Source organism: Babylonia areolata, chromosome 27 (genome assembly GCF_041734735.1).
Source record: "Babylonia areolata isolate BAREFJ2019XMU chromosome 27, ASM4173473v1, whole genome shotgun sequence".
In the NCBI taxonomy this organism is placed as follows: Eukaryota; Metazoa; Mollusca; class Gastropoda; order Neogastropoda; family Buccinidae; genus Babylonia; species Babylonia areolata.
In genome coordinates this window covers 11,786,521-11,810,185 of record NC_134902.1, presented here as the reverse complement: position 1 = coordinate 11,810,185, position 23,665 = coordinate 11,786,521, and the positions used below count along the sequence as shown (strand labels likewise).

The following is a 23,665-nucleotide window of genomic DNA, read 5'->3' as shown; positions in this document are numbered from 1 at the left end:
CTTCAATTTCACCCATTTTAGCTCACAATCTTTGACCTCCAGTTCAGGGGCTGCGTAGCTGTCAAGGTTGTTATGGACTGCTATTAATACTCCTCCCCCTAATCTAACTCTGTCTGCTCTGTAGGCCTTGTAGAAGTCGGGAAGAATTTCAGCGTCAGCAATCTTGGAGTCTAGCCAGGTTTCTGTACCTATGATGGTAAGCTTATCAGGCTTTAAGCTCTCAAGCAGGTTTGAAGTCTCTGCTCTCTCCGAGCTGGCTGACTGAAAATTTATAGCTGGCTAGCTCCCCCCTCCCCACCCCACCTCCGTTACGCACGTTTCGCCAGTCTCGCTTGGCTTTGTTGCTTGCAGTTTTAGAGAGCCAATCATTTTCGAGAGCACGAATAATGTGAAACGCCTCTGTGACAGTGTCTGTTCCAAGGAGCTCCCATTCAGCTCAGTGGTCTCTCCAGCGCAGACGAAAACTTAAGCTTAAGGGCAACAAGAGAAGTAACTCCTAAAAGCAAAACAACTGGACTTTGCTCTTGTAAAGACAGAAAGATAGTGCTGAGCGAGTTTGGTTTTTTTTCTTTTTCAATCCAGCAAGCATGACCAGTTATTTTGGCAAATATGCAGACTTTTTGTCTGTCGTAGGAGCTGTCAGTGTGTGTTGTTGTGCACTGACAGTGGGAAGACTGTTACTCCGGCTGGGGTGGCGGTCTCTTCGGCGATCGTTTCCAGTGAAGGATCTCAGACAGTATGGACGTTGGGCAGGTAGGCATGCAGCGTTTTGATTTTAATGGACCAGCATCAGTTTGCATCCTTTTTTTTTTTTTTTTTTTTTAAATTTTGTATTCTAACAGCACTTAAACCATTTACGAAAACTGACCTTGCAGTAGTTAGCCAGTTTGAATTATTGGTTATTTTGATTTTACTGCAGATGTTTTGTTACATTAAGAATTAAAAAGTTCAACTGAATCATATCAAAGGAACATGGGTTAATTGCACAGTGCCAATATGCACATAAATCAAAATGTTGGAAGGTTTTAAGGTCAGTACAGTGCAGACAACGTTTCTTTTGGGGGGCTTGAATCCTCTGTGTGTGTAGTGTGTAGTGGTAGTAGTAGTAGCAGCAGTAGTGGCAGTAGTAGTCTCCAATCTTACATCTAGTGATCTACTACTCAGAGTAGTATTGGATGAAAAAAGGAGGGTGGAGGGTGCAGAGAGAAGAGAGAGGAGGGGGAAGGTGTGATTGCTTGTATACATATACATCTTTTTTTTCACCTGTTAGCAACCCCAATGCCAATAACAGTCAGACAGCTAGTTGACCCTGGGCATCAAAGGAATGAAAATGAAATGTGTGTGTGCATGTGCACCCCAGTGCATAATGAGAGAGAAAATATGAAACAGAAGGAAACAAAGATGAATAAAAAACAAAATATGCACACACTAAAACATTAAATAAACAAAATAATGGGTATTGTGCAGGACTGTGCAGCAATAGGCCCATCAGATAATACTTGAAAACTATGAAAATTGAAAATACAACCAAGAGAACTCTGAGAAAAAACCTGATAGGAATGCATTTAAACTTTGGCATGGATACTATAAATTGTAATTGGTATAAATAGGCTGTCCACATTTATAAGCAATTGATCAATGTCTCTAGTGAATTCAGTTACAAAAGCATGTAATCATGCATGTACATGTCTTAATCTGATTATGTTGCCGTGCAAATGTGATGGTTATTTCCTAGATTATGCATATATTTAGTTAGATTACCATTTGAAACTATGTTATTTTGCTTGTGTAATTCTCAGACTTTGCCCATGATTGCTTTTGTAAAAGGTAGGCAGAGACTGAGCGAGAAGATAGATACACAGAGAGAATGACAAATTCTTAATTTTCAAGTATTACAGATAATAAGCACTTCATGGTGTGCTATGTTTTTCATCCAGTCTTCACCTGTCATCTGTAGCGTTTACACTTTAGATATCATATGATTTATAAATAAAATCAAAATGATCCCATGGATTATGAAAAACTAATACAAGCAAATCTGTATTGACACACACACACACACACACACACACGCACACACATATATATATATACACACACACATGTATATATATATATATAAACACACACACACACACACACACAATACAGATGTATGTAAATATTTAAATACACACACATATATATATATACACACACACATGTATATATATATATATAAACACACACACACACACACACATATTATATATATATATGTGTGTGTGTGTGTGTGTGTGTGTGTGTATTTAAATATTTACATATATATATATATATATATATATATATATATATGTGGAGTGATGGTCTTGAGGTAACACGTCTGCCTAGGAAGCGAAATAATCTGAGCGCACTGGTTCGAATCATGGCTCAGCTGCCGATATTTTCTCCCCATCCACTAGACCTTGAGTGGTGGTCTGGACGCTAGTAATTCGGATGAGACGATAAACCATGGTCCCATGTGCAACATGCACTTAGCATGCGTAAAAGAACCCACGGCAACAAAAGGGTTGCTCCTGGCAAAATTCTGTAGAAAAATCCACTTCGATAGGAATTTTAAACAAATAAAACTGCACGCAGGAAAAAAAAAATACCGAAAAAAAGGGTGCGCTGTTGTGTAGCGACGCGCCCTCCCTGGAGAGAGCAGCCCGAATTTCATACATATCTGTTGTGATAAAATGAAATACAAATATATAAATTATGTATGGACTGTTTTATGTGTTTTCCTGGTTTATGGCTGCAGTTGCACATGGTACCTGGCAATATTCTGAATAGATGTCTCTTTTTATTTGAATGATTTCTGTCCACGATAACCATGGTTGTTGTTGTTTTTTTTGTGTGTGTGTGTTTTGTGGAAGGCTGAGGGAGGTGGAGGGGGGGGGGGGAGGGTTCCAAATTGCTATTTTTTCCCATTTATTTTCGATTATTTTTTATTTTTCATTTTTTGGTGGATCCTCCATCCTCCTCTTTTTTTCCCACATTTGTCGGGGATTTTAATGATCTAGTGTTCTGCTGTTTGTATCCTAAACGTGTATAGCAAGTGATCACATCTGTCTGGATTTCTTATTGCTCTGGTGTGAGCTGTGCTAGATATTTAAGCCTTTATGTCATCCATCCTTACCCTCCATCTCTCTCTCTCTTCATCTGCCCCCCCTCTCTCTCTCTTATCTACCTCCTCCTTCCTCCCCCCTCATCCTCTCTCGCCCCCTTTTTCTGCCCTCCTCCCTCTCTTCATCTCTCTCTCTCTCTCTCTCTCTCTCTCTCTCTCTCTCTCTCTCTCCCCCCCCAACCCATTCCATAGCCGCAGAAATGTGATTTGTCATCTGATCCAGATCAGTGAACAGTTCTTATATCCTCAGTCAAGTTTAATGTCTGCCATTATTTACATGCCATAAATATGCTGATGCACATTTTGCCAGTAAGAATGTTATTCGTTAGTATATGGTCCCAGGTCCTGTGCAGGAATGGTATCCCAAACAAAACATCAGTTTCAGACAGTTTTTTTTTCTTTCTGACATTATGGTAAATTAATGTGATTCTTATGAGTTGGTTAATACTGTAATAGTAATATAATTTCAAAAATGCTTTAAAAGACAGAGAATGAAAAAAGAAATACTCTACAGAATCAGTTTCTTCCAGGCAGTAGGAGCACTTCTGGTTGTCTTTCTTTTTCATTTTACATAATATTATATTAGCTGGATAAATATTATGCACAATTTTCATTTGTAACTCTAGTAAATTGTGTTTCTTTTGAACACAGATGAGGAATCTCCCATAATTTCTTATTCAATTCTGCACCAAATTTGTTATTCCAAAACCTAATGCACATGGTGCAGAGTAATGAATGAAATGCTTTTGTTGAAGTGTTATTTGTGACATGTTTCAGTGGTCACCGGCTGTACTGAAGGCATTGGAAAGAGTTATGCTTTTCAGGTAACTATGTTTCTGTGTCAGTCTGCCTGTCTGTCTGTTTGTCCATCAGTTCAGTCTCTCTGACTTTCTGTTTCTTTCTGTTTCTCCATCACCAGTTCCACTATTCTTTCAAGTTGGCAGTGTTTGATTGACAGAATCTAAAAGCTGGATCATTTGAGAATAATGCCATGCAGTTCAGTCTCAAAAGTGGTATGTTATAGTAGACTATTTCTTATACTATTTGTTTTTTTGTTTGTTTTGTTTTGTTGTTTTTTTGTAATGAAGATATTTGCTTAAGGTGGGTTGATAAGCTGAAGTGTGTGTTGTTGGGTCATGTTTCATTTGCTTTTTCAAACTTTTTAACATTTGTGTGCATGTGTGTGTGTGTGTGTGCGAGCGCGCGCGTGCGCGCGCGCGTGTGTGTGTGTGTGTGTGTGTGTGTGTGCAGCTGGCAGAGAAAGGGATGGACATTGTACTCGTCAGCAGAAATCCTCAGAAACTGTCTGCAGTTGCTGAAAAGATTGGTGTGTGGATGTCTTGTAGTACTATATATAACTCTTTGATTTTATTCTTTCCACTCTAAGTGTTAGTTGACAAGAGAAAAAGAAAAGTGGAAGGGTTGGGGGAGGAGGAAGGGGGGAGCATGAGGAAGGGAGAAGGGAGTGGCAAGGATATGACTGTATGTATATGTGTCTGCATGCATGCTTGTGTGGTGTATATCTGTTCTTGAGTGGCTGACATGCCTGTATGCGTGTACATTTGTTCTTGAGTGCAGTCATGTTTGTGTGAATATGTAATGTGTACGCATGCGTACACCTGTATATATATATATGTATGAAGAGGGAGTTTTCAGGATCTGTACTTGGACCAGCGCTGTTTATTCTTTATACTCAACCACTTTTCGATGTTGTCAAAAACCATTCTGTAAATCATTATGCCTTTGCTGATGATAACCAGCTCTACAAAGAAACATATTTTTCCGATCTTGACTCTTCCATTTGGGCACTTCAATATTGTATTGCTGACATTAAGGCATGGATGAATCAAAACAAAGTACAACTAAATGATAGTAAAACTGAAGCCATCACTGTCTATAAACAACTCTTTACCTTCCTGTTTTAAAATTGGAGGTTCAGATGTAGACTTTGCATCTTCAATAAAAAATTTGGGTGTGATGCTTGATCAAGCCTTTCAATGAAGAAACATAAACAATCTCTGCAAGGCTGCATACTTTCAAATTCAAAAAATCAGTTCCATCTTACATCTCCTTACTAATCAAACTTTTGTATGTTCTCTTGTCCTGTCCAGACTTGATTATTGTAACTCACTCCTCAGTAGCTGTCCTCAGCACCAGAAAGGTCAAAACGCAGCAACAAGGTTAATCTTTAGAACCAAAAAGACTGACAATATCACTCATTTTCTGCATTCTCTTCACTGGTTACCAGTTTCTGCTGGCATTCAGTATAAAGTTGCAACTCTCACCTTCAGCTCCATTTCATATGCTGCCCCTCAGGATTTTGAGAGAAGTCATTCAAACCTAAACACCCCCACGACAACTCAGATCATCTTCCGATTCACAGCTGCTACTTGTTCCCCATGTTAAAACCCAATCCTTCCGTAATTCTTCCTTTTTTCATTCAGCTCCATCTTTCTGGAACATTTTACCTCACAATCTTCGACACTCTCCCTCATTTCAGTCTTTTAACACTGGACTGAAAACATCTTTTTGAAAACTCCTATACATAGACCTTCCATCCCTTTCCAATGACATACAGTTATAATCCATGCAGACTCTGCACATGTGTGCATGCATGCATGCATGCGTGTGCGTGTGTGTGTGTGTGTGTTTGTGTATGTGTGTGTGTGTAATTAAGAAATGTAATAGGCTTACTCTTTGGATCTGTTTTATGCTTTTGTGTGTCAAATCATTATTTTTTTTTCTTTTTCCTTTTGTTATTGCGTGTGTGCATGTGTGTTTAATGTTTATTGTAAAGCGCTTTGAGCTCCCTTTAAGGGAGGAAAGCACTCAACAAGTATCCATTATTATGATTATGATTGTTATTATTATTGTTATGAGATAATGTGAAAAATATGGAACATGAACAAAAACAACACAACAACAGAAATAAAGAATTGAACCAACCTAACATCAAACAACTCTAACAGGTGTCACTTGAGTGGTAGTCTGGGTGCTAGTCATTTGGATGAGACAGTAAGCAGAAGTCCTGTGTGCAGTATGCACTCAATGCACATAAAAGAACCCACAGCAGAAAAGAGGATGCCTCTGGCAAATTTCTGTAGAAAAATCCACTTTAGTAGCAAAGCCTGCAAACAGGAAGAAGAACCCCCAAAAGTGGTGCTGCTCTCCCTGGTCCAAATTTCATACAGAGAAATCTGTTGTGTGACAAAGTAACACAACAACAACACAACACAACACAACACAACATGTGTTCAAACTTTAGTGGACAGTTTTGTTTCCAACTTAAAGTGCTTGTGTACATGTGGGTCGTTAACTGATAAAAAATAAATATGTATGACTGTACACAGTTAAGCAGTTCCAGGTGTCAGTGAAAGTGATCGTGGCAGACTTCAAGAAAACAGACATCTACGACAGCATCAAGCAACAGCTGACTGGACTCGACATTGGCGTTCTGGGTATGTTGGGGTGTTCTTTATAGTGCTGAAATCATTTTGTGTTGTCTGATCTTGTACTGATATACTATTTCTGTGATTGCTGTCCCCCAGTGGGGATACATGGAGCTCTTTCAGTAATTGCATCAACACCATGTATCATATGCTAGAAAAAAATTTTCTCTATTACTGTTTGTTTTTGGCTTTTTCTTTTTCTTTCCCTTGTCTCTACTTTTTTTTTTCTGCCTTGCTGGTCCATTTTCTTGAGGTTGTTTTTTGTTGTGTGTGTGTGTGTGTGTGTGTGTGTGTGTAAGCCTTGAAGGTTTTTGGCCCCTTTCTGGACTTGATAATTGGGCATGTTTACTGTTGTATTGTTTTCTTGCACCTGGAATGTGTGACTTGCCTGTTTACAGTTCTTTTGTTTTCTATGCCTGTTAGCATTATATATATATATATATATTATTATTACCATTATCATTATCATCATTATTATTATATTCTTTTTGTATGGTATATAACATTGTTTATGTTCATGTTCATTGAATGAATGGTCATTGTCAGAGGCATGTTCTAAGTTTATGTTCATGAATGTGATTGTACTTGTGCCTGATTGTGTTTTCCAGGTGTTTGAAAAAAAAATGTTTATAGGTTTTATGGAATCAGTATTCTTTTTGGCTGTCACAAATCCTGTTTTGATGAGATGCACAACTCAGCTGCAAGGCTTATTCTCAAACAAAAGAAATGAGACCTTTGTCATTCCTCTGCTTTGACCTCTACATTGTCTCTCTGTTGAGGTATGCAGATTCAGGATAAACTGTACCTCCTTTGTCATAGTTTCTTTTTTTTTTTTTTTTTTTTTTTTTTTTTAGGAATGTGTGTTTTGTTCCTACATTTGTTGCTGCATTTGTGTGTCATGTACATATAAAAACTGACAGAGACAGACTGATTCATACCACACAGGTAGGTGTCATTTGTTTTTTATGTTTGTTTTTTTCAGTGAACAATGTCGGCATGCTGAATCGAAGAACTCCCGGCTATTTTTGTGAGGCAGATGACTTTGACCAGGTATCAGTGCTTCCTTTTTTTTTGTTTTTTAGTTAGATTGTGCTGTTGTAGTCTTTGGTTTTATGTCTCTCCAGTGGGGATTCTATGTCTGTGTGTTCATATGCATGCTTGTTTCTGTGTGCATGTATGCATTTGTGTATATATATGTGTGTGTCTCTGTGTGGGTGTTTTTGTGTGTGTGTGCATTCATTTTGTGTGAAGGAAGAGTTCAAAATCAAAAGGAAAAATATGCAACATAATGATAATGATGATGATAATAATTTAATTTATATAGCACCTTTCCATGTAAAATGTGCTCAGTCAGCCATGGTGAGTGAAGCATGCATTTTAACACTTAAAATGACAACTTAAAAGCTTAACCATACAGTAATTTATGTATGCATTACACACACAGAACCATCCTGCACAACAGTAAACAGCAATACTTAAATGATGAAACCTCATAAGGAATATGAGGTAAATGATGATTGTATGTATTAGTGTGATCACTTTCTAGCTAATATTGACAGTTTATTGCTCAAATATGTAGATACTTATATATGTGTATTCATTTCATGTTACTGCGTTCTAGCTAAGATATATAAATAAAGTGGCAGTTATAAAGAACATGAGCAGATTATAAATGTGTATGTATGTATGTATGTATATGATATATGCATGAATGAATAATTATGCATACTCCCATCTGTTGTTCACATTATTTAGTTAATTCTTTCGCCACCAAAGGCAACTTAGTTGACCATAAGTTCACAACCATAGGTGGCTTTAGTCATCATCAAGGTGTCATGTGAAGTGAACTGTTTTTCACATTGTAACAAAGCTTAGCTGCAGCCAACTTTCCCAGACAGGAAATTTACTAACATTCCCTCCTTGACCCACGTTTGAAGAGAACAATTCCACTGTGATATTTTAACATGAACTGAATCATGTTATTGAGAATATTTAATCTAAAAATATTTGGTGCAGGAGAGTGTACTTCATACAGAAACTTGGCAGTAAAAGAGTTACAATTCTTATGTACATTATTATGCGATGAAACAATATTTATTGATATGTGAATGTATTTGATAATATGGATACACAGAGCGACAAAAAGACAGACATAGATATATTTACAGGTAATTCAGGTAATTCGGAGTGTAGATGTATGTAGATATATTTACAGGTAATTCAGGTAATGTAAGTCAGGTAATTCGGAGTGTAGATGTATGTAGTAAATTTATTAATATTGGATTGCACTCGGCCAGATCCTTTTCATACAGAATTTAAAGTCCATAAAATCTCTTATCAGTTTGTTTGGAATACAAAAAAAAAAGGAGATAAAATTAAAAGACTATACTCTCTTTAAAATGCTGAAAATGACTCATAAGTACCCAAGTCATAGAAAAAAAAGCTCTAAAAATGACATGGATAAAAAAAAAGATACAGGGAGACCAAACTAAATATTAATATATAGATCAACAGATATGTAGATAGATGGGTAGATAAAATACTGAAGTCATAATAAAGCAAATTCTTTGTTGATCAGTGTTTCCAGCATTTTTTTAAAGAAAAAATGCTTATTCATGGATTTAGTAAAGCATGAAAGCATGCCAGCAAAAGAATAGAACCCACACACATGCTCTCGAAATATTCTTGTATGTTTTTTTAGATTCACTTTAATACATACTTAAGAAAAGAAAATAGACCAGACAACAAATAGGTTGCCAGACAAATTTGTACTGCAGGAGCAAAGTAATAGAAACATTAATATTCTTTGATAAATGAATAGATATATTTTAGTGTTTTAGTAAGTTGTGAAAATCCAATTCTAAGTTTAAAAAACAGACTAACAAATAGATTTTGAATGTTTTTAGTACCATGTTGCCAGTTTCAGTTCCAAACTTATCCTTGAGAATTGTTACATTGTTACACACATTGTACACAAAGTCAGGTATACCAAGTTACAAATCAAATCAAATCTGCATCGTTACACACATAGTACACAAAGGCAGGCATTATCATAGTCATCATCAGTCTCGTAAGCCCAGTGGGGTTGTGGAGGCACCACTGATGACTCTGTCTCCCGCCATCTGTCTCCATCATGGGCCGCTTTCTGCGACTTGGAGAAAGACAGGCCTGTACACTCCCATATGTTATCTTCCCACCTCTTCTTCTGACTGCCTCTTCATCTTCCTCCCGGCACTGTGCCTAGCAGGATGGTTTTTGCTAGGCCTGATGATCTTGACACATGTCCATACCACATCGTTTTTCTTTTCTAAGCAGGCTGTCATGTGGAGTGATGGCCTAGAGGTAACACATCTGCCTAGGATGCGAGAGAATCTGAGCGCACTGGTTCTAATCATGGCTCAGCTGCCGATATTTCTCCCCCTCCATTAGACCTTGAGTGGTGGTCTGGACGCTAGTCATTTGGATAAGACGATCAACCGAGGTCCCGAGTGCAGCATGCACTTAGCGCACGTAAAAGAACCCACGGCAACAGAAGGGTTGTTCCTGGCAAAATTCTGTAGAAAATTCCATTTTGATAGGAAAAACAAGTAAAATTGCACGCAGGAAAAAATACAAAAAAAATGGGTGGCACTGTAGTGTAGCGACGCGCTGTCCCTGGGGAGAGCAGCCCGAATTTCACACAGAGAAATCTGTTGTGATAAAAACAAATACAAATACAAATACAAATACAACCCAAAGGCTGTAGTTATTCTTTTTCTGACCTCATTTGTGATGACGTCTCTGTATGTGATGTTCAGGATCTTATGGTAGCATCTCATCTCAAGGGCTTCAATTCGTCTCTGGATGTCAGCAGTGAGAGTCCAGGAATCACAAGTGTACAGAAAAATTAGGATAACAAGTGTAAGCATGAGTTTAAGATTTGATGCCATGGAGATGTTTTTGTCATGTCATATAGTTTTGAGTTTTGTCATCACTGCTCTTGACCGCACTATTTGGCCAGAGCCACTGGTTTCGATCCTTCGTCTGAGATGGTTGCACCAAGGTACTTAAAACTTGACAGTTTCAAGTTTTTTGCCCTCCACTTTGATGTCTTTTTGATTCTATTGGTGCTGTTGGTCATGATCTTTGTATTTTCTGCTCTGTTCTCCATCCAGTTGCCCAGTGATGTTTTGTCAAGGCTCTCGACAAGATTGGCCATTTCCTCTTCATTGCCTGCGAGACCATCAATGTCACCAGCAAACCACAGGTTTGTGATGACCCTGTTGCCAGTACTGACTGGCCCATCACCTTCATGCTCTTCCAGTGCATCTGTCATCAGTCTCTCCAGGAAGATATTGAAGAGTGTGGGTGAGAGAAGACAGCCCTGTCTGACTCCTACAGCCGTCTGGAACCACTCACCTGTGCTGCCATTGAGTAGGACTGCTCTGATGGCTTGTCATGCAGATGTTCAGTGACTTTGATGAGGTTGGCACTGATGATGTACTTCCTCATGTTAGCCCAAAGTGCAGTGTGCCATACTCTGTCAAATGCCTTCTTAAAATCTATGAAGATGTGGTATAGATCTTGTTGATGTTGGAGATGTTTCTAGCACATGATTCTCAGATTGAAGATCTGCTTAGAAGGCATGCATACCCAGTTACAAATCAAATGAAATCTGCATTGTTACACACACAGTACACAGAGGTAGGCACACCTTCTGGTCATAATCATCCGGGTTTCTGGGCCGAAAGGTGGTGAAGGGAAAGAACTCTTCTTCATAGCAGACAATCCAGGCATCAGACTGATGTTCCATTACTGGATTTTCACTTTTTCATGTGTTCATTCTAGATTTTTTTTTTTTTTAACAACCCACAGACCACTGGAATATGCAGTGCATTCATTTCATTTTTAAAGCATCAGGAACACCTATTCATGTGTCACGGGAAGCCCTGATAGTTGGAATGTTTCAGTGCATCAAACACTGGGGATTGTCAGTGATCAGCATGTTGAATAATGTTGGCTATACTGATGTGTGTTTCAGTTCAACAGAGATATTGTCAATGTCAACGTCCTTTCCTGTGTCATGGTAAGTGTTTGGTGGTACCTCATAGAGTTCTTAGTTCTGAAAGTCAGTCGTCCAGTTGTTGTCAGCTACTGCCTCTTTGGCCCTGTTTTACAGAATGTGTGTGCATGTGTGTGTGCGCACACACAAAAATAGCTAAGATATTCCATTGCATCAGTGTTAAAGAACACAGGAAATTTTTGTAGTTCACTCATCCTAGCACACCACTGGATATTACACAAGACTGAAAAACATTCAGTGAATGTACCACACTCCCAAAGCAAGAAAATAAGGTAAATAGAGTTATGTAGAATTACAAAATTCACCCACATATAGAAAACAGAAAAGATGAGAAAAAGACAGACAGAAAATAGGTCGGAAAGGAAGAAGGCAGGGAGAGTGGGGTGGGCTTCACATCAAGACAGCCACATGATATCAAACATTTGTGAAATATGAACACAAAAACTTGGCTTAAATATGAAAACCATACAAAAAGACCTACAATCAAATCTTCACACATGTTCCATCATTTCACACACACACACACACACACACACACACACACACGTTGTGTGTGGGTCAGTGTGTGTGTCGGATTGGAATTAGTTATTGCCAGATTTCCCCACTCTCTCCATACACCCCCTCTCTCTCTCTCTTCTGAGGAAGATTATTACAGAGAGGAAAAGAAGAAACATGATGATGTTGAACAGCTGATAAAGAATATGTCGAGACACCCTGTGATGTGCAGATGGTGTGTGTTGGCTCTCTGTTTCAGATGACGGGGATTGTTCTGCCTGACATGTTGAAACGGAAAAGGGGAGTCATCATCAACATTTCATCTGGATCAGGGTTGCGTCCCATGCCATTTTTCTCCATTTACTCTGCCACAAAGGTAATAATGGCGGGAAGACTGTGTGTGATGTCTGTGTTGAGGTGTTAAGTTTTTGACTCACTTGTGTAAACAAAGTGAGTCTATGTTTTAACCCGGTCTTCGGTTGTCTGTGTGTGTATGTGTGTGTGTGTGTGTGTCCATGGTAAACTTTAACATTGCCATTTTCTCTGCAAATACTTTGTCAGTTGACACCAAATTTGGCATAAAAATAGGAAAAATTCAGTTCTTTCCAGTCATCTTGTTTAAAACAATATTGCACCTCTGGGATGGGCACAAAAAAATAAAAAAGAAGGCAAATTATATGCAAACTGAATTTACTGTTATATATATATATTTTTTATTCTCTAAACTCGGCACTTTGATCTGATATTCTGACACAACAACAAGAGCAGTCATTTTTATCATTTTTTGTTCAAACAAGAACTTCTTTTGCTAAGCATGGAAGTTACATTTTGTTTCAAGTTGTTGACCTGCCCGTTCAATTCTATATTCAATCGACCATACACGATAACATGTGATGGAAAGTTGGAGAAGGAGACTGTTAAATATTTATTTAGAGAAAGATTTGTGAACGCCTCATCACTTACTGGATTATGCCCCAAACTGCCATAAAAATATCCACAGAATCAGTCGGAATTCACAGTTAAAAATAATAAACCATGAGAGTTAATACCCTTGAATTGATCTTTTTGATGAAACACAAAAATTTCCAGTCTTGACTGTTCTCAAAATGAAGTCCTTTTCACTTCATACAACGTTTAGAAGTAGTTGTACTTGGCTCTGCATGTTATTAGTTTAACAAAATACTCAATTTTCATATCAACTTTAAAACTATAAAACTAGAATGAACATAAAAGAGAAATTGAATCGACCGTGTCAACCAGGTGTAACTAAACTTGGACAGATCCAGAGAAAACAGCTAAATGTTGCAGTGTGATTGCAGCGATAGCCACGTCTCCTTTACCGCGGACTTAAACAGAATTTTTAATTGCCCTTAAAGATTTTTTGAATGCCCAAGATACACCAGAATAATAATATTTAAACAGCGTTCTCACTGCGAATACCGCAATCGATTTATCGCCCTTTAAAAAAGCATGTTTAAGTGTTTATAGTGTAATAGGTAAGACAGTTTCTGCTCACCTGAACACGTAGGGTTCGAATCTGCCGTTAGGACATTTTTTTTCTTCTTTTTTCTTTTTCTTTTAACCCGAAGCTTTATAATAACAAATACAGAACATATTTTAGATTTTTTCTTTTAAGTGTATCACAAGTCAGTCTTGAAGGCCTTGCCTCTCTTGTTATTTAGTGTATGTGATGTTTTGTGGTTGTTGTTTTCAGTACTTTAGTTCATCTGAAGAAAATACAAAGGAAAATCAGCACCTGACAAATCAGCAAACAAAAGTAGGCATTATACAATAAGTTTGATTATGATACATTGCAATCACATTTGCATGTTTTTTATATGTATAGATCATTATATCACACAAACCACTTAAGAGACCTAATGTATGCATATTCTGTGTCTAATATTAGTTTACAGTGGTTCCATTCTGCACTGTATTTGGACATAATTGTTTAGTTTTACATTGATTATGAAACTTAATACATTTTTTAAGGAAGTATTTCGTTTTCTTGTTTGTTCTTTTTTTGTTTTGTTCTTTTTATAGATGGATTTAGTGGAAGTATTTCCATCTTGAGTGTAAGTGTGTATTCAGCAGTTATGTTTTGATCGACTGTTCAGTGAACAGGTGTCATTGTGATCCTCAGTCAGAGACCAAGCTCTAAGCACTTTACAAACACTGAGTCATATGCACAACAGACATCCTACATGGGCAGAGCCAACTGACAGCTGCCTCTTGGTGCTCATCATTCATTTTCTGTGTTATTCAGTCAGGCTTCACTAATGTGCATGCACACACATGAATTTGTCTTCAGAATTTTGCCAGGGACAACCCTTTTGTTGCTGTGGGTTCTTTTACATACACTAAGTGTATGCTGCACATGGGACCTCTGTTTATTCTCACTAGCCTTGCTTGTTGATGAGATGCGACATTAGTATCTTCCAGCAAGAATGATTCTTTCAAATACTCACCAAACGCAAAAATGTATATTGTGTATTGGCAAGCTCAATCAAATATATTTTACTCTTAAACATGTTTTATTGTCTTTGAAAGAGAAACCCATTTTTGTTGCAGGCCTTCATTTGCTTTTTCTCAGAAGCTTTGAACCAGGAATATTCGTCTCAGGGTGTTTCCATACAGGTAATATCAATTTTCAATACAAAAATGTTCCACTGTATGTATTGAGTTATTTAGCTTTTCATGTACCCAAAATAATGTAATATGGTGCATAGAACATTCTGCTCATATTTTCTGTACTCAGTTCATGTTTAGCATGCAAGGGGTGAGTGTGTCGGGCTGAATCATGAATCATTTAGCCCCTTGACTGCCACGTCCATCAAATCAATCAAGCTGTCAGAGCCTTTTGTGACCCCTATCTTTATTAAATTAACGGTGCATCAAGCTGTCAGAGCCTTTTGTGACCCCTATCTCCATTAAATTAACGGTGCGGTTTCAACAAGTCATTGCATATTAGCATTTTAGAATGGGACAACCACTGACTGTCAGGTACAAAAAAGGAATTGTTTCTCTTTTCCAACTCAAGGAGTCAAGCAGGTTTCGTGTAATCTTTTTTCCCCAAGAACTGAAACTAGTCTTCTTCAAAATGGTGATGCCATCTCACACTTGCAATCCTGTTTCAGTGTTTGTCATCACTGGATGTGCTTGAGGAAATTGTGAATGACAGTGATAAAGAAGAGACCGGGGAATATATATCTGATCATGAAGAGGCAGAGGTTTATTGCTTCTTTTTTGTTGGTTTCTATGTTGAGTGTCTGATTTGCTTGCATAAATATTCTCAGAATATTATGGATATGTAATAATTCCAATAGGTAATCAACACATCACAAATTGAGTCCTTTTGTTTTATTTCCCCGTGAAAGTTGAACTTCAGTGCATAAATTCCAACAAATAGAGAAGCTAATTGTTAGTGTACATTGTACTGACTTTTTGTTTTCCTCGACATATGGAATACAGTTGTGTCAAAAGACTAGGGGTTAATTGTATACAGTGTTTTCAAACGGAGTGGGATGCAGTGGATACATTTTTGCCTTTTGTTGATGTCCACAAAATGAGATATGTCAGCCAGTGCATGGGTATGTCAGTACAACGCTGTACAAACCTATACAAATATACTCTCACTTTCACACACACACACACACGCTATTCCTATCTCACTTGCCGTTTCTAAATTACTGTTTTTATTAATTTCATTGTTTTGACCTCTTTCCTCAATGTTATCTCTGGCCCTGTTTCAGTATTTGAGTGTGTGTGAAGGGTGTGTGTGTGAGGGTTAATATTCCAGTAGAATAGTAGTGGCAAGTTTGAAAAATGGGTCACTGATGCTCATGCAATAACTTTTTTTTTTGTTTTGTGTTTTTTTTGTTGTTTTTTGCTGCCCTATCATCTGCACCATTCCAGTGGCATTACTCCCATGCCGCTCATTTACATTCCCCCATACATGGCCACACCGGGGTTCGTCTGCCACAGTTCCAGCATCAGCAGTCCACAGGGAAGCATTGATGTTAGGTCGCCAGGAGGCCAGACACCAGAGGAGACCCTGCATTGCTGCTGAGTCACTTTGGTGGTGTTCAGTGGTGCCTGTTCTGATTTAATGTACAAGGACACCACCTACTAAGCCCCCTACTAACGACAATAATGGCTTAGTCGCAGAGCCAGACTGAGTGAGCGTCCCTCCCAGAGTGGAGACCGCCACCACATCCCCCAAACAACAGCCCCCATGAATCTGCCAACACTGAAGACATTGACAGGACTCACCCCAAGCACGGAAGTTGAGGGGTATCGAAACTGAGCTACCATGAGAGCAGGGCATGAAAGGCCACAGACTTTGAGACTGTTTTGTTTATATTGATGATGATGAAGGAGGAGGATGACGATGACAATGACAGTGTTGCTGTGGAGGTCCAATTTGGTTCGGGACTGCGTGACAAGGTTGTACTCTATGCTTCCTGTCATAATGATATCCTGGCGTTAACCAGGCCCAAGAGATACAGACACTTGCAGTGTTGGTCAGGTAATTAGAGCAATACACCCAAAGACACATCCGTGAAGTGGATGACACTCGACTGTGTGGTCCCAGTCTCCCCATTTAAGCCTATAGCACACTCAACTCCAGGTAGGAGTCGGCCATGGGCTGAAAAACCCACCTCTGCTGGGATTCGAATCAGCTTCCTCCCAGCCGTCAGTCCACGATGCTAACCACTTTGCCATGGCGGCTGGTGCTCATGCAATAACTTGCACCAACAGACAAGAGAATGCATTTGTATGTGTATGTATGTATGTGTGTGTGTCACTATGTGTGTGTGTGTGTATATATGTGTGTGTGTTGTGTGTGTGTATATGTATATGTGTGTGTGTGGGGGGGGTGTGCATGTGTGTTTGAATGGATTGTCATTAAGCCTGAAGGTTTACAAGACACGACACACACACATACAAATGAATAAATAACAAGATGCTAAATTGTAATCCTACGATTTAATTCTGTGTGTGTGTGTGTGTGTGTGCAGGTGGTGACCCCGATGCTGGTTCAGTCCAACATGTCAGTCAACATCTCTGTGGTGGCTGGCATGACAGGGGAGCTGATGTTCCCCACTTCTGACCACTTTGTACAGAAAGCTCTCAGGACCATTGGCCGGGAGCCCACCACTTCTGCGCACTGGCCCCATGAACTGCAGGTAATTGAAGCACACCTGCCACACTGGCACATGCAGAGAGGGAAAAAGAGAGAGTTACACATTCATACATAAATACATACATACATACATTTTTCTCTCTATCTATCTTTATATATTTACCTATCTTATTTGATTTTACATGGATACTTTTATAGTACCTATCCTCGGTCGGAGACCAAGCTCTATGTGCTCCACAAAAGGGTCATTAGCACAAAAGGCTGCCTACCCGGGTAGGGCCGACTGACAGCTGCCATTGTGCGTTCATCATTCATTCCCTGTGTCAGTCAATCAGATTTCAGCCATGCACACATACACGCTCAGACAGACCTGTAACATTTTATTGCACATGTCATATATGCCCAAACACATGTGCACGTACATATTTATATAAACTCTCAGATAAAGTGCATACATACCATGCCACACCACACTACACCACAAACACATACATACATACACACACACACATACATGAAAGCAGAGTGAGAAGAGAAGAACCAGGGAAAAAAGGTGGAATGAGAGAGTGCCCTAATAACACCAGTGTGTATGTGCATGTATATGTATGTAGCCATGCTTGTAGACTCTGCTGCTGGATGTGTTTCAGCAATACTTTTTGGACCTGATGGTCTCCGACTCATCTCTCAGACAGATGTTCCTGCAGAAAAGAAACCAGCTTGCGGAGCATTTGAAAGCAGAGTGAAGCAACTCCAGAGTGCCAGGACTGCCTCCCTCAAACAACGCAACCTTCACTGAGCTGAGACCAAGCCTTGAACAAATTGACCTCAAGCATGTTAGTAACAGGTCGTTAAACTCAGCTTTACTATGACTACAGAATGCAGAGGTAAGGTGGCTGACTGATAAAATATAATAACAGCTCTATTCTGAAATCTGCTCCAGGTGCTTTACATTAAGAAATTTTGAAAAATAAAATCTTCCTGCTGATTCTTTATACTGAAGGAATCAATTTGGAACTGTTTATCATGATTTTTGAATGACATATTCAGATTCATAAGGTAGGGGTTGAAATTTTATGTGCAAGTCAGATTCTGATCCACTCTGGTTTCTGTCTTCCCAGATGGTGTGTGTGAGGGCTTTTTTTTTTTTTCAATGCTTTATTTTTGTCTCTCAACAAAACTCATTGCAAAATAAATATTGTTATCATTTGGTTTGCTTTTACATGAAAACCCACTTGCCATCATATCTTTATACTGCTGAAATTCTGAGAAAATTATGTATGGAAAACTGCTCACAGTTAAATGAGGGAAAGATGAAGGAATTGAATTGTAGGCAAAACGTAAACGAACTTAAGTCAGTTGTTATTGATGGTGAGCTTGTGGAGCTGGCACCTCAATTTAGATATTCTGGTATCTTATAGATAAGAAATTGTTATTATTTGTGCATTGTGATCATGTGTACAAGAAAGCTCAAAAAGCAAAAATCATTTAATGTTAGCTAAAGTGTACTTCAAAGTGTGTACAGAAGTCCCATTGAAAGCATATTCATATTCAGTTTCACTTCCTGAACTATCTAGGGGCAGGGAAAGGGCAAAGAAGGAATGTGGTAGAATGGTTCTGATGCTTAGCTACCAATACAGTGTCTTGTGGGTCTTTCACCCAAGTTTGACTGGAAAATAAAAGTGATCATCCAGTCATTTGGATGAGACAGCAAACCAAAGTCTCATGTGCAGCACGCACTTGATGCACTGAAAAAGACCTGATGGCAACAGGTGTGTTGTTCTCTGGCAAAATGTGGCAGAAGAAATCCACTCTGATATGTATACAAATATATATATATGGATGCACTTTAGGTCTTACTTGCGTGTTGGGTTATGCTGCTGTCAGGCCTCTACCTAGCATATGTGGTGAAGCATTGATGGATTTGTCTGAATGCAGTTATGCCTCCTGTAGAAACCAACTGTCACGTATAGTGAGGAGTAGGGCAAGGCTGTCACATCTAGTGAGATTAACTGGCAATATAGTAAGTCTTCAACAGCTGTCTCACAGTGATAAATACCAACAAGCTGTCAGATGCATAGCCTTGCAGACTTTGAATGGTTCAGAACACCCACTCAGATCTGAAATTATTTTACCTTCTGGTAGATGATACAGAGTGCCCACTACAGGGAAAAAAATTGTACAAAATATTTTTTTGTTCCAAGTGGCATTTTTTTTTTTAACTCAGTGCAGAAGGATTTGTTTTCTTATGAACTTATGATTTTGTGATGGCATTATATTGAAAGTATTTTATTATTGTTTCTTTTTAAAGTACTCACATCTTCACAATGTGTTCTGTGATGTAATTCTGTGGTATAGCTTGGTTGGTGCACATGTTACCAGCGTGTGTGTGTTGAGGATGGTATTTGGGAGTTGGTTTATTGACTGGGTGTGTTTGCGAGTGGGTAGGTTTATTAAGTGTCATAGGATTTTTTTTTCTTACTTAGGTTACATTAATTTCTTTGAAAAAATATTGCAGTCTATATCTTGATAAATGCTTTAATTACACATACTTAACCGTGACCCAACTAGTGCAGACTCCGGCAGGGGTCTGACATTCCTGTCCTGTGCAAACTATCCGCCCATGCGGAGCAGACGAAACTACGGCCGATAACCTCCCGGAAGTAGGTAACCTCCCCTTTGTCCCGCTGGTTATCGCCCTCTTTTTCCGGCAGCCATCATGACTCCTGTACCTGTGCTCTTCATACGGCTAAGTTTTTTCGTATTTTCTGTCTGTCTGTCGATTCTCTGGCGTTCTTGTTTGTGGTCAAATTATGTCTCCAACCAGGTCACATAATTATGTAGCTCGATTGGGGAATCGTGCTAAAATTAAAGCGCGATCGCAATCGATTCGCTGACACTCTGGGCCCTCTACTCCTGGCCCTCTAAACAACGCCAACCCGCCGCCTTCTCCACTTCCTCCGCTCCCTCCGGTCGACTCCAGACCTCCGCCACCTCCTCTGATGACTTCTAGAGGTTTGTGGTCACACACTCAGGTCAGTGTTACCTTTCATGTCATTTTTATCGATCCGCGAACTCACTCGACGCGATCCGCGTTTTCTCGGCCCTGCCAGTCGGCAGTGTACGAGTCGATCTCCTCTATCTCTTTACCATACCCACAGTTGCACCAATGGAATGGCCACAATCCCTTGGGAAAAAAAAAAAAAAAAAAAAAAAAAAAAAAAAAAAAAAAGGCAGCTTGTCTTGGATCCGCACGTTAGACTGGGCCCTATGTGCGATGCGTCCGTGGTGGCGGCCGTGACATCGGATCACGCGACCCCCCACGCGGCTTGCCTCGACCGTCTCGGATCCAATAGCGACCGAGGCGTGTAGGGATGCCCTCCCCTGGTGTAGGGAGGAAGGTGGACCACTAGGGGACACGCTTGCCCATACGCGTGCACCCCCCCCTTGTCCGGATCACCCGATCCAAGGGAGGCAACCCCTGCTTCGGCACCCTTGCCGGTGACCGCCGCAGTTATTTCCCTTGCACCGGCACTGCTCCTCGCCTTCAGTGCGAGTGTGTGCACGGTCCTACCAAGCTATGCGGTGATGACCCCATCTGCCACACCACCGAGTGCTGCTGTTTCCCATCCACTAATGGTGTCTCAGCAAGCTACTCAACCAAACAATCAGCAACTCATCGCTAAACTTGCTGCAGCAATTATGCACCACTCTGCCTTCTGGTGCCGCGCCTTGCGCCCACAGAGCAGGTACGTGCACGCCCCATTGGAACTTAGGCAGTGTTGGATTCTTCTGCCCCATTGCCTAACTCTGCTGTTTCCCAGACTAATATTGGCACTTCCACGTTGGAGTACCTCTTATATCATATCATATATCAATATCAAGGCGTGCAAGCCTGACAAGGCCTTTTACCCGCTTGAAGTGGGGAAGAAAAAGAGAGTCCCCACGTATGTCTGTTGCATTTTTCAACATTGAGTGCGCAGTGCTTGAAAAATCAGAAAATATGTAAACGAGTTTTGTATTTAAAGTTTTCACAATGAATATCAAGATAATTCTTACATGTATTAATAACTCGATCCTGCCTCTCGGCAGTGCTCGGGCCGATCTTGTCTATCACTTTATCCGTCAACACACAACTGACAACTGAACGCCGGTCCTCTCGCAGGAGCTGTTCGCGAGATTGGACCGCCGTTCAGCAACAGGGGGATGCACATCCCACGGCAAGCCGACGGACTTGTCACCCCCTCGCCCACGACGCCCATAACACTCGATTACGGCGCCGTCATGCCACATGCCCTGACCGTCTCGCGCCCGATGGCAACCGATTCGGGTTGGGATGCCCACGGCACTAAGGGGCATTATAATTATTCCCCTTGCGCTCGTTTTCACCTGTGTCGGTTACGGTGGCATCGAACCACGGACTCTCACACACAACATGACACTCCTCCCTGTTCAGCGAGGACACGTCGCACAAGGGGGATATGTGCTCTAAAGACACATTCCTTTTCGATGATTTTCGGCGCCAAGGGAGGCAACTCCACATTTGTAACCTAGGCGCTCGAAGCTGTGGTTAGTTTCGCCGACACAGCACATCACTCCTGCCCCCCGTGCTGTCCACCAACGATGTTTTCTTTCGGTTTCTCATTGGGTCCTCATGCCCAGTCAGGGACTTTACACATCTTTGCATAGCAACTGCACTTTTCTTGCTGTTTCTCAGGCTATTGGCTACAGGAAATACATCACAATATTTCCCCTTCTATCCATTTGATTTATTATCACAAGCAACAATCACGAAATATATATAGAAAAATCTATACATATTTTAAAAAAAAAAAAAAAAAAAAAAAAAAAAAATTATATATATGTATATATATATATATATATATATACATATATATATACACACACACATATATACATATATATGAGATATATTGCTACATTCATACGCATTTCTGCTTTCACGTATAGATGCGTACTTATCCATCGGTATACACATGTATATGTGCTTATGGGATAGGTTCAGACGACTTTCATATTAACATGTACAATTATATTTCTATCTCAATTCATTGACATCTGTTCATTGAGATTCCCTACATAGCAATATAGGCACACTTGCATTTGCGGCCTTCTGTTCACAATGCCCAGAACTCTCTGCCTCTACGTACTGGCACTTTATTCATATGCGTATGTACATCTCATATGTAGGTGCATGGACAGATTCCTTTCCATTGATGATTATGCACACTTACCCACTTACTTGGGTATATCGGTGCACGCTACACGTATGCTTATACAGCTGCTTATTTCTTGTGTCTCGATCTCTTGTCATTGGCATACTTCAGACATCACTTGAGCTGATGGAAGTTTTTATTCCCTTGGCACATATATGTATTCATTTTCATAAATTCATCCCTACCTTGCTTTTGGAGGACGACTGCACTCACAAAAATAAAATAAAATAATAATAGCCTCATTCACGCCTGAATGTATGCTCCTTCACATTTCAATAGTGGCTGGTCCTTAGGGATCCACACATACCCCCTTCACACCCACAGGGCTAAGAATGCCTCTCTTGGTGCAAGGACGGACAAGGCAACCCAACTCATTTGCCTGCAACAATCACCCATAAGGCTGGAGATGCACAAGGAAGGGTGAGGCAGTCCAACTTAGAGGTGCCACTCTGGACACACATGCCTTTCATTCCTTCCAAGTTTGTAAGGCATCCCTTCTTTCTCCCCTTGCCTACAACAACCCTTGGTTTGCACCACTGTGATTGTGACAAAAGCTCCACACAGGCCCTACATCCTAGCCAGCCTTCCCATGAAGAGGTGTCTATCTTGCCTTACAAGTTTTAGCGGACCCAAAAACTGCCCACTGGGCAGGAGACAATCACCCTCAGCCCATCTCTTCTACTCCTCTCTAGTAGCAGAAGGCCTGGGTCATAATTGTTTTCCTCTACATTTGGGAGAAAGGCATATTGACGAGGACGGATGCGTCCCACAAAGCACTACGAACCGTCCATTAGCCACAGGGGTGTACCTTTCTGCCCACTCATACCAGCACGGCAGATGCCGCATTCAAGCACATCAGTTCACCCCATCACCTTGCTTGAACACGAATCCAGCATCAACGTCTCAAACAACTGGCGTTCGAAAGCACTTTCTGCACTTAGTCTTCCCTGCCCGATCCTTTCGGCCTCTACACACAACCACTGCTGTGGTTACAGATGGCCATTCCTCCTCAGGCACTGTCTTTCCAATGAGACACTTCCAGAGGTTGCTAGCCTAGGCAGGCTATCCCATCATGGAGCCCCAGCCTTCGGTCAAGGGACTGTCAGAGGATGACTTTGTTGTCACTTCGGA

The 23,665-nt window shown here is 40.2% G+C and overlaps 1 protein-coding gene across 1 annotated transcript; it reads left to right on the top strand.

Moving 5' to 3' along the window:
- Nucleotides 1–441: 441 nt before the first annotated feature.
- On the top strand, nucleotides 442–19,831 carry LOC143301635 (very-long-chain 3-oxoacyl-CoA reductase-like). The gene is made up of 10 exons (XM_076616059.1): nucleotides 442–489; nucleotides 3,926–3,972; nucleotides 4,400–4,475; nucleotides 6,499–6,606; nucleotides 7,580–7,647; nucleotides 11,618–11,662; nucleotides 12,414–12,530; nucleotides 14,726–14,791; nucleotides 17,176–17,343; nucleotides 17,948–19,831. Coding segments are annotated over exons 1-10 (792 nt in total). The 5' UTR covers nucleotides 442–488; the 3' UTR covers nucleotides 18,044–19,831.
- Nucleotides 19,832–23,665: the final 3,834 nt, after the last annotated feature.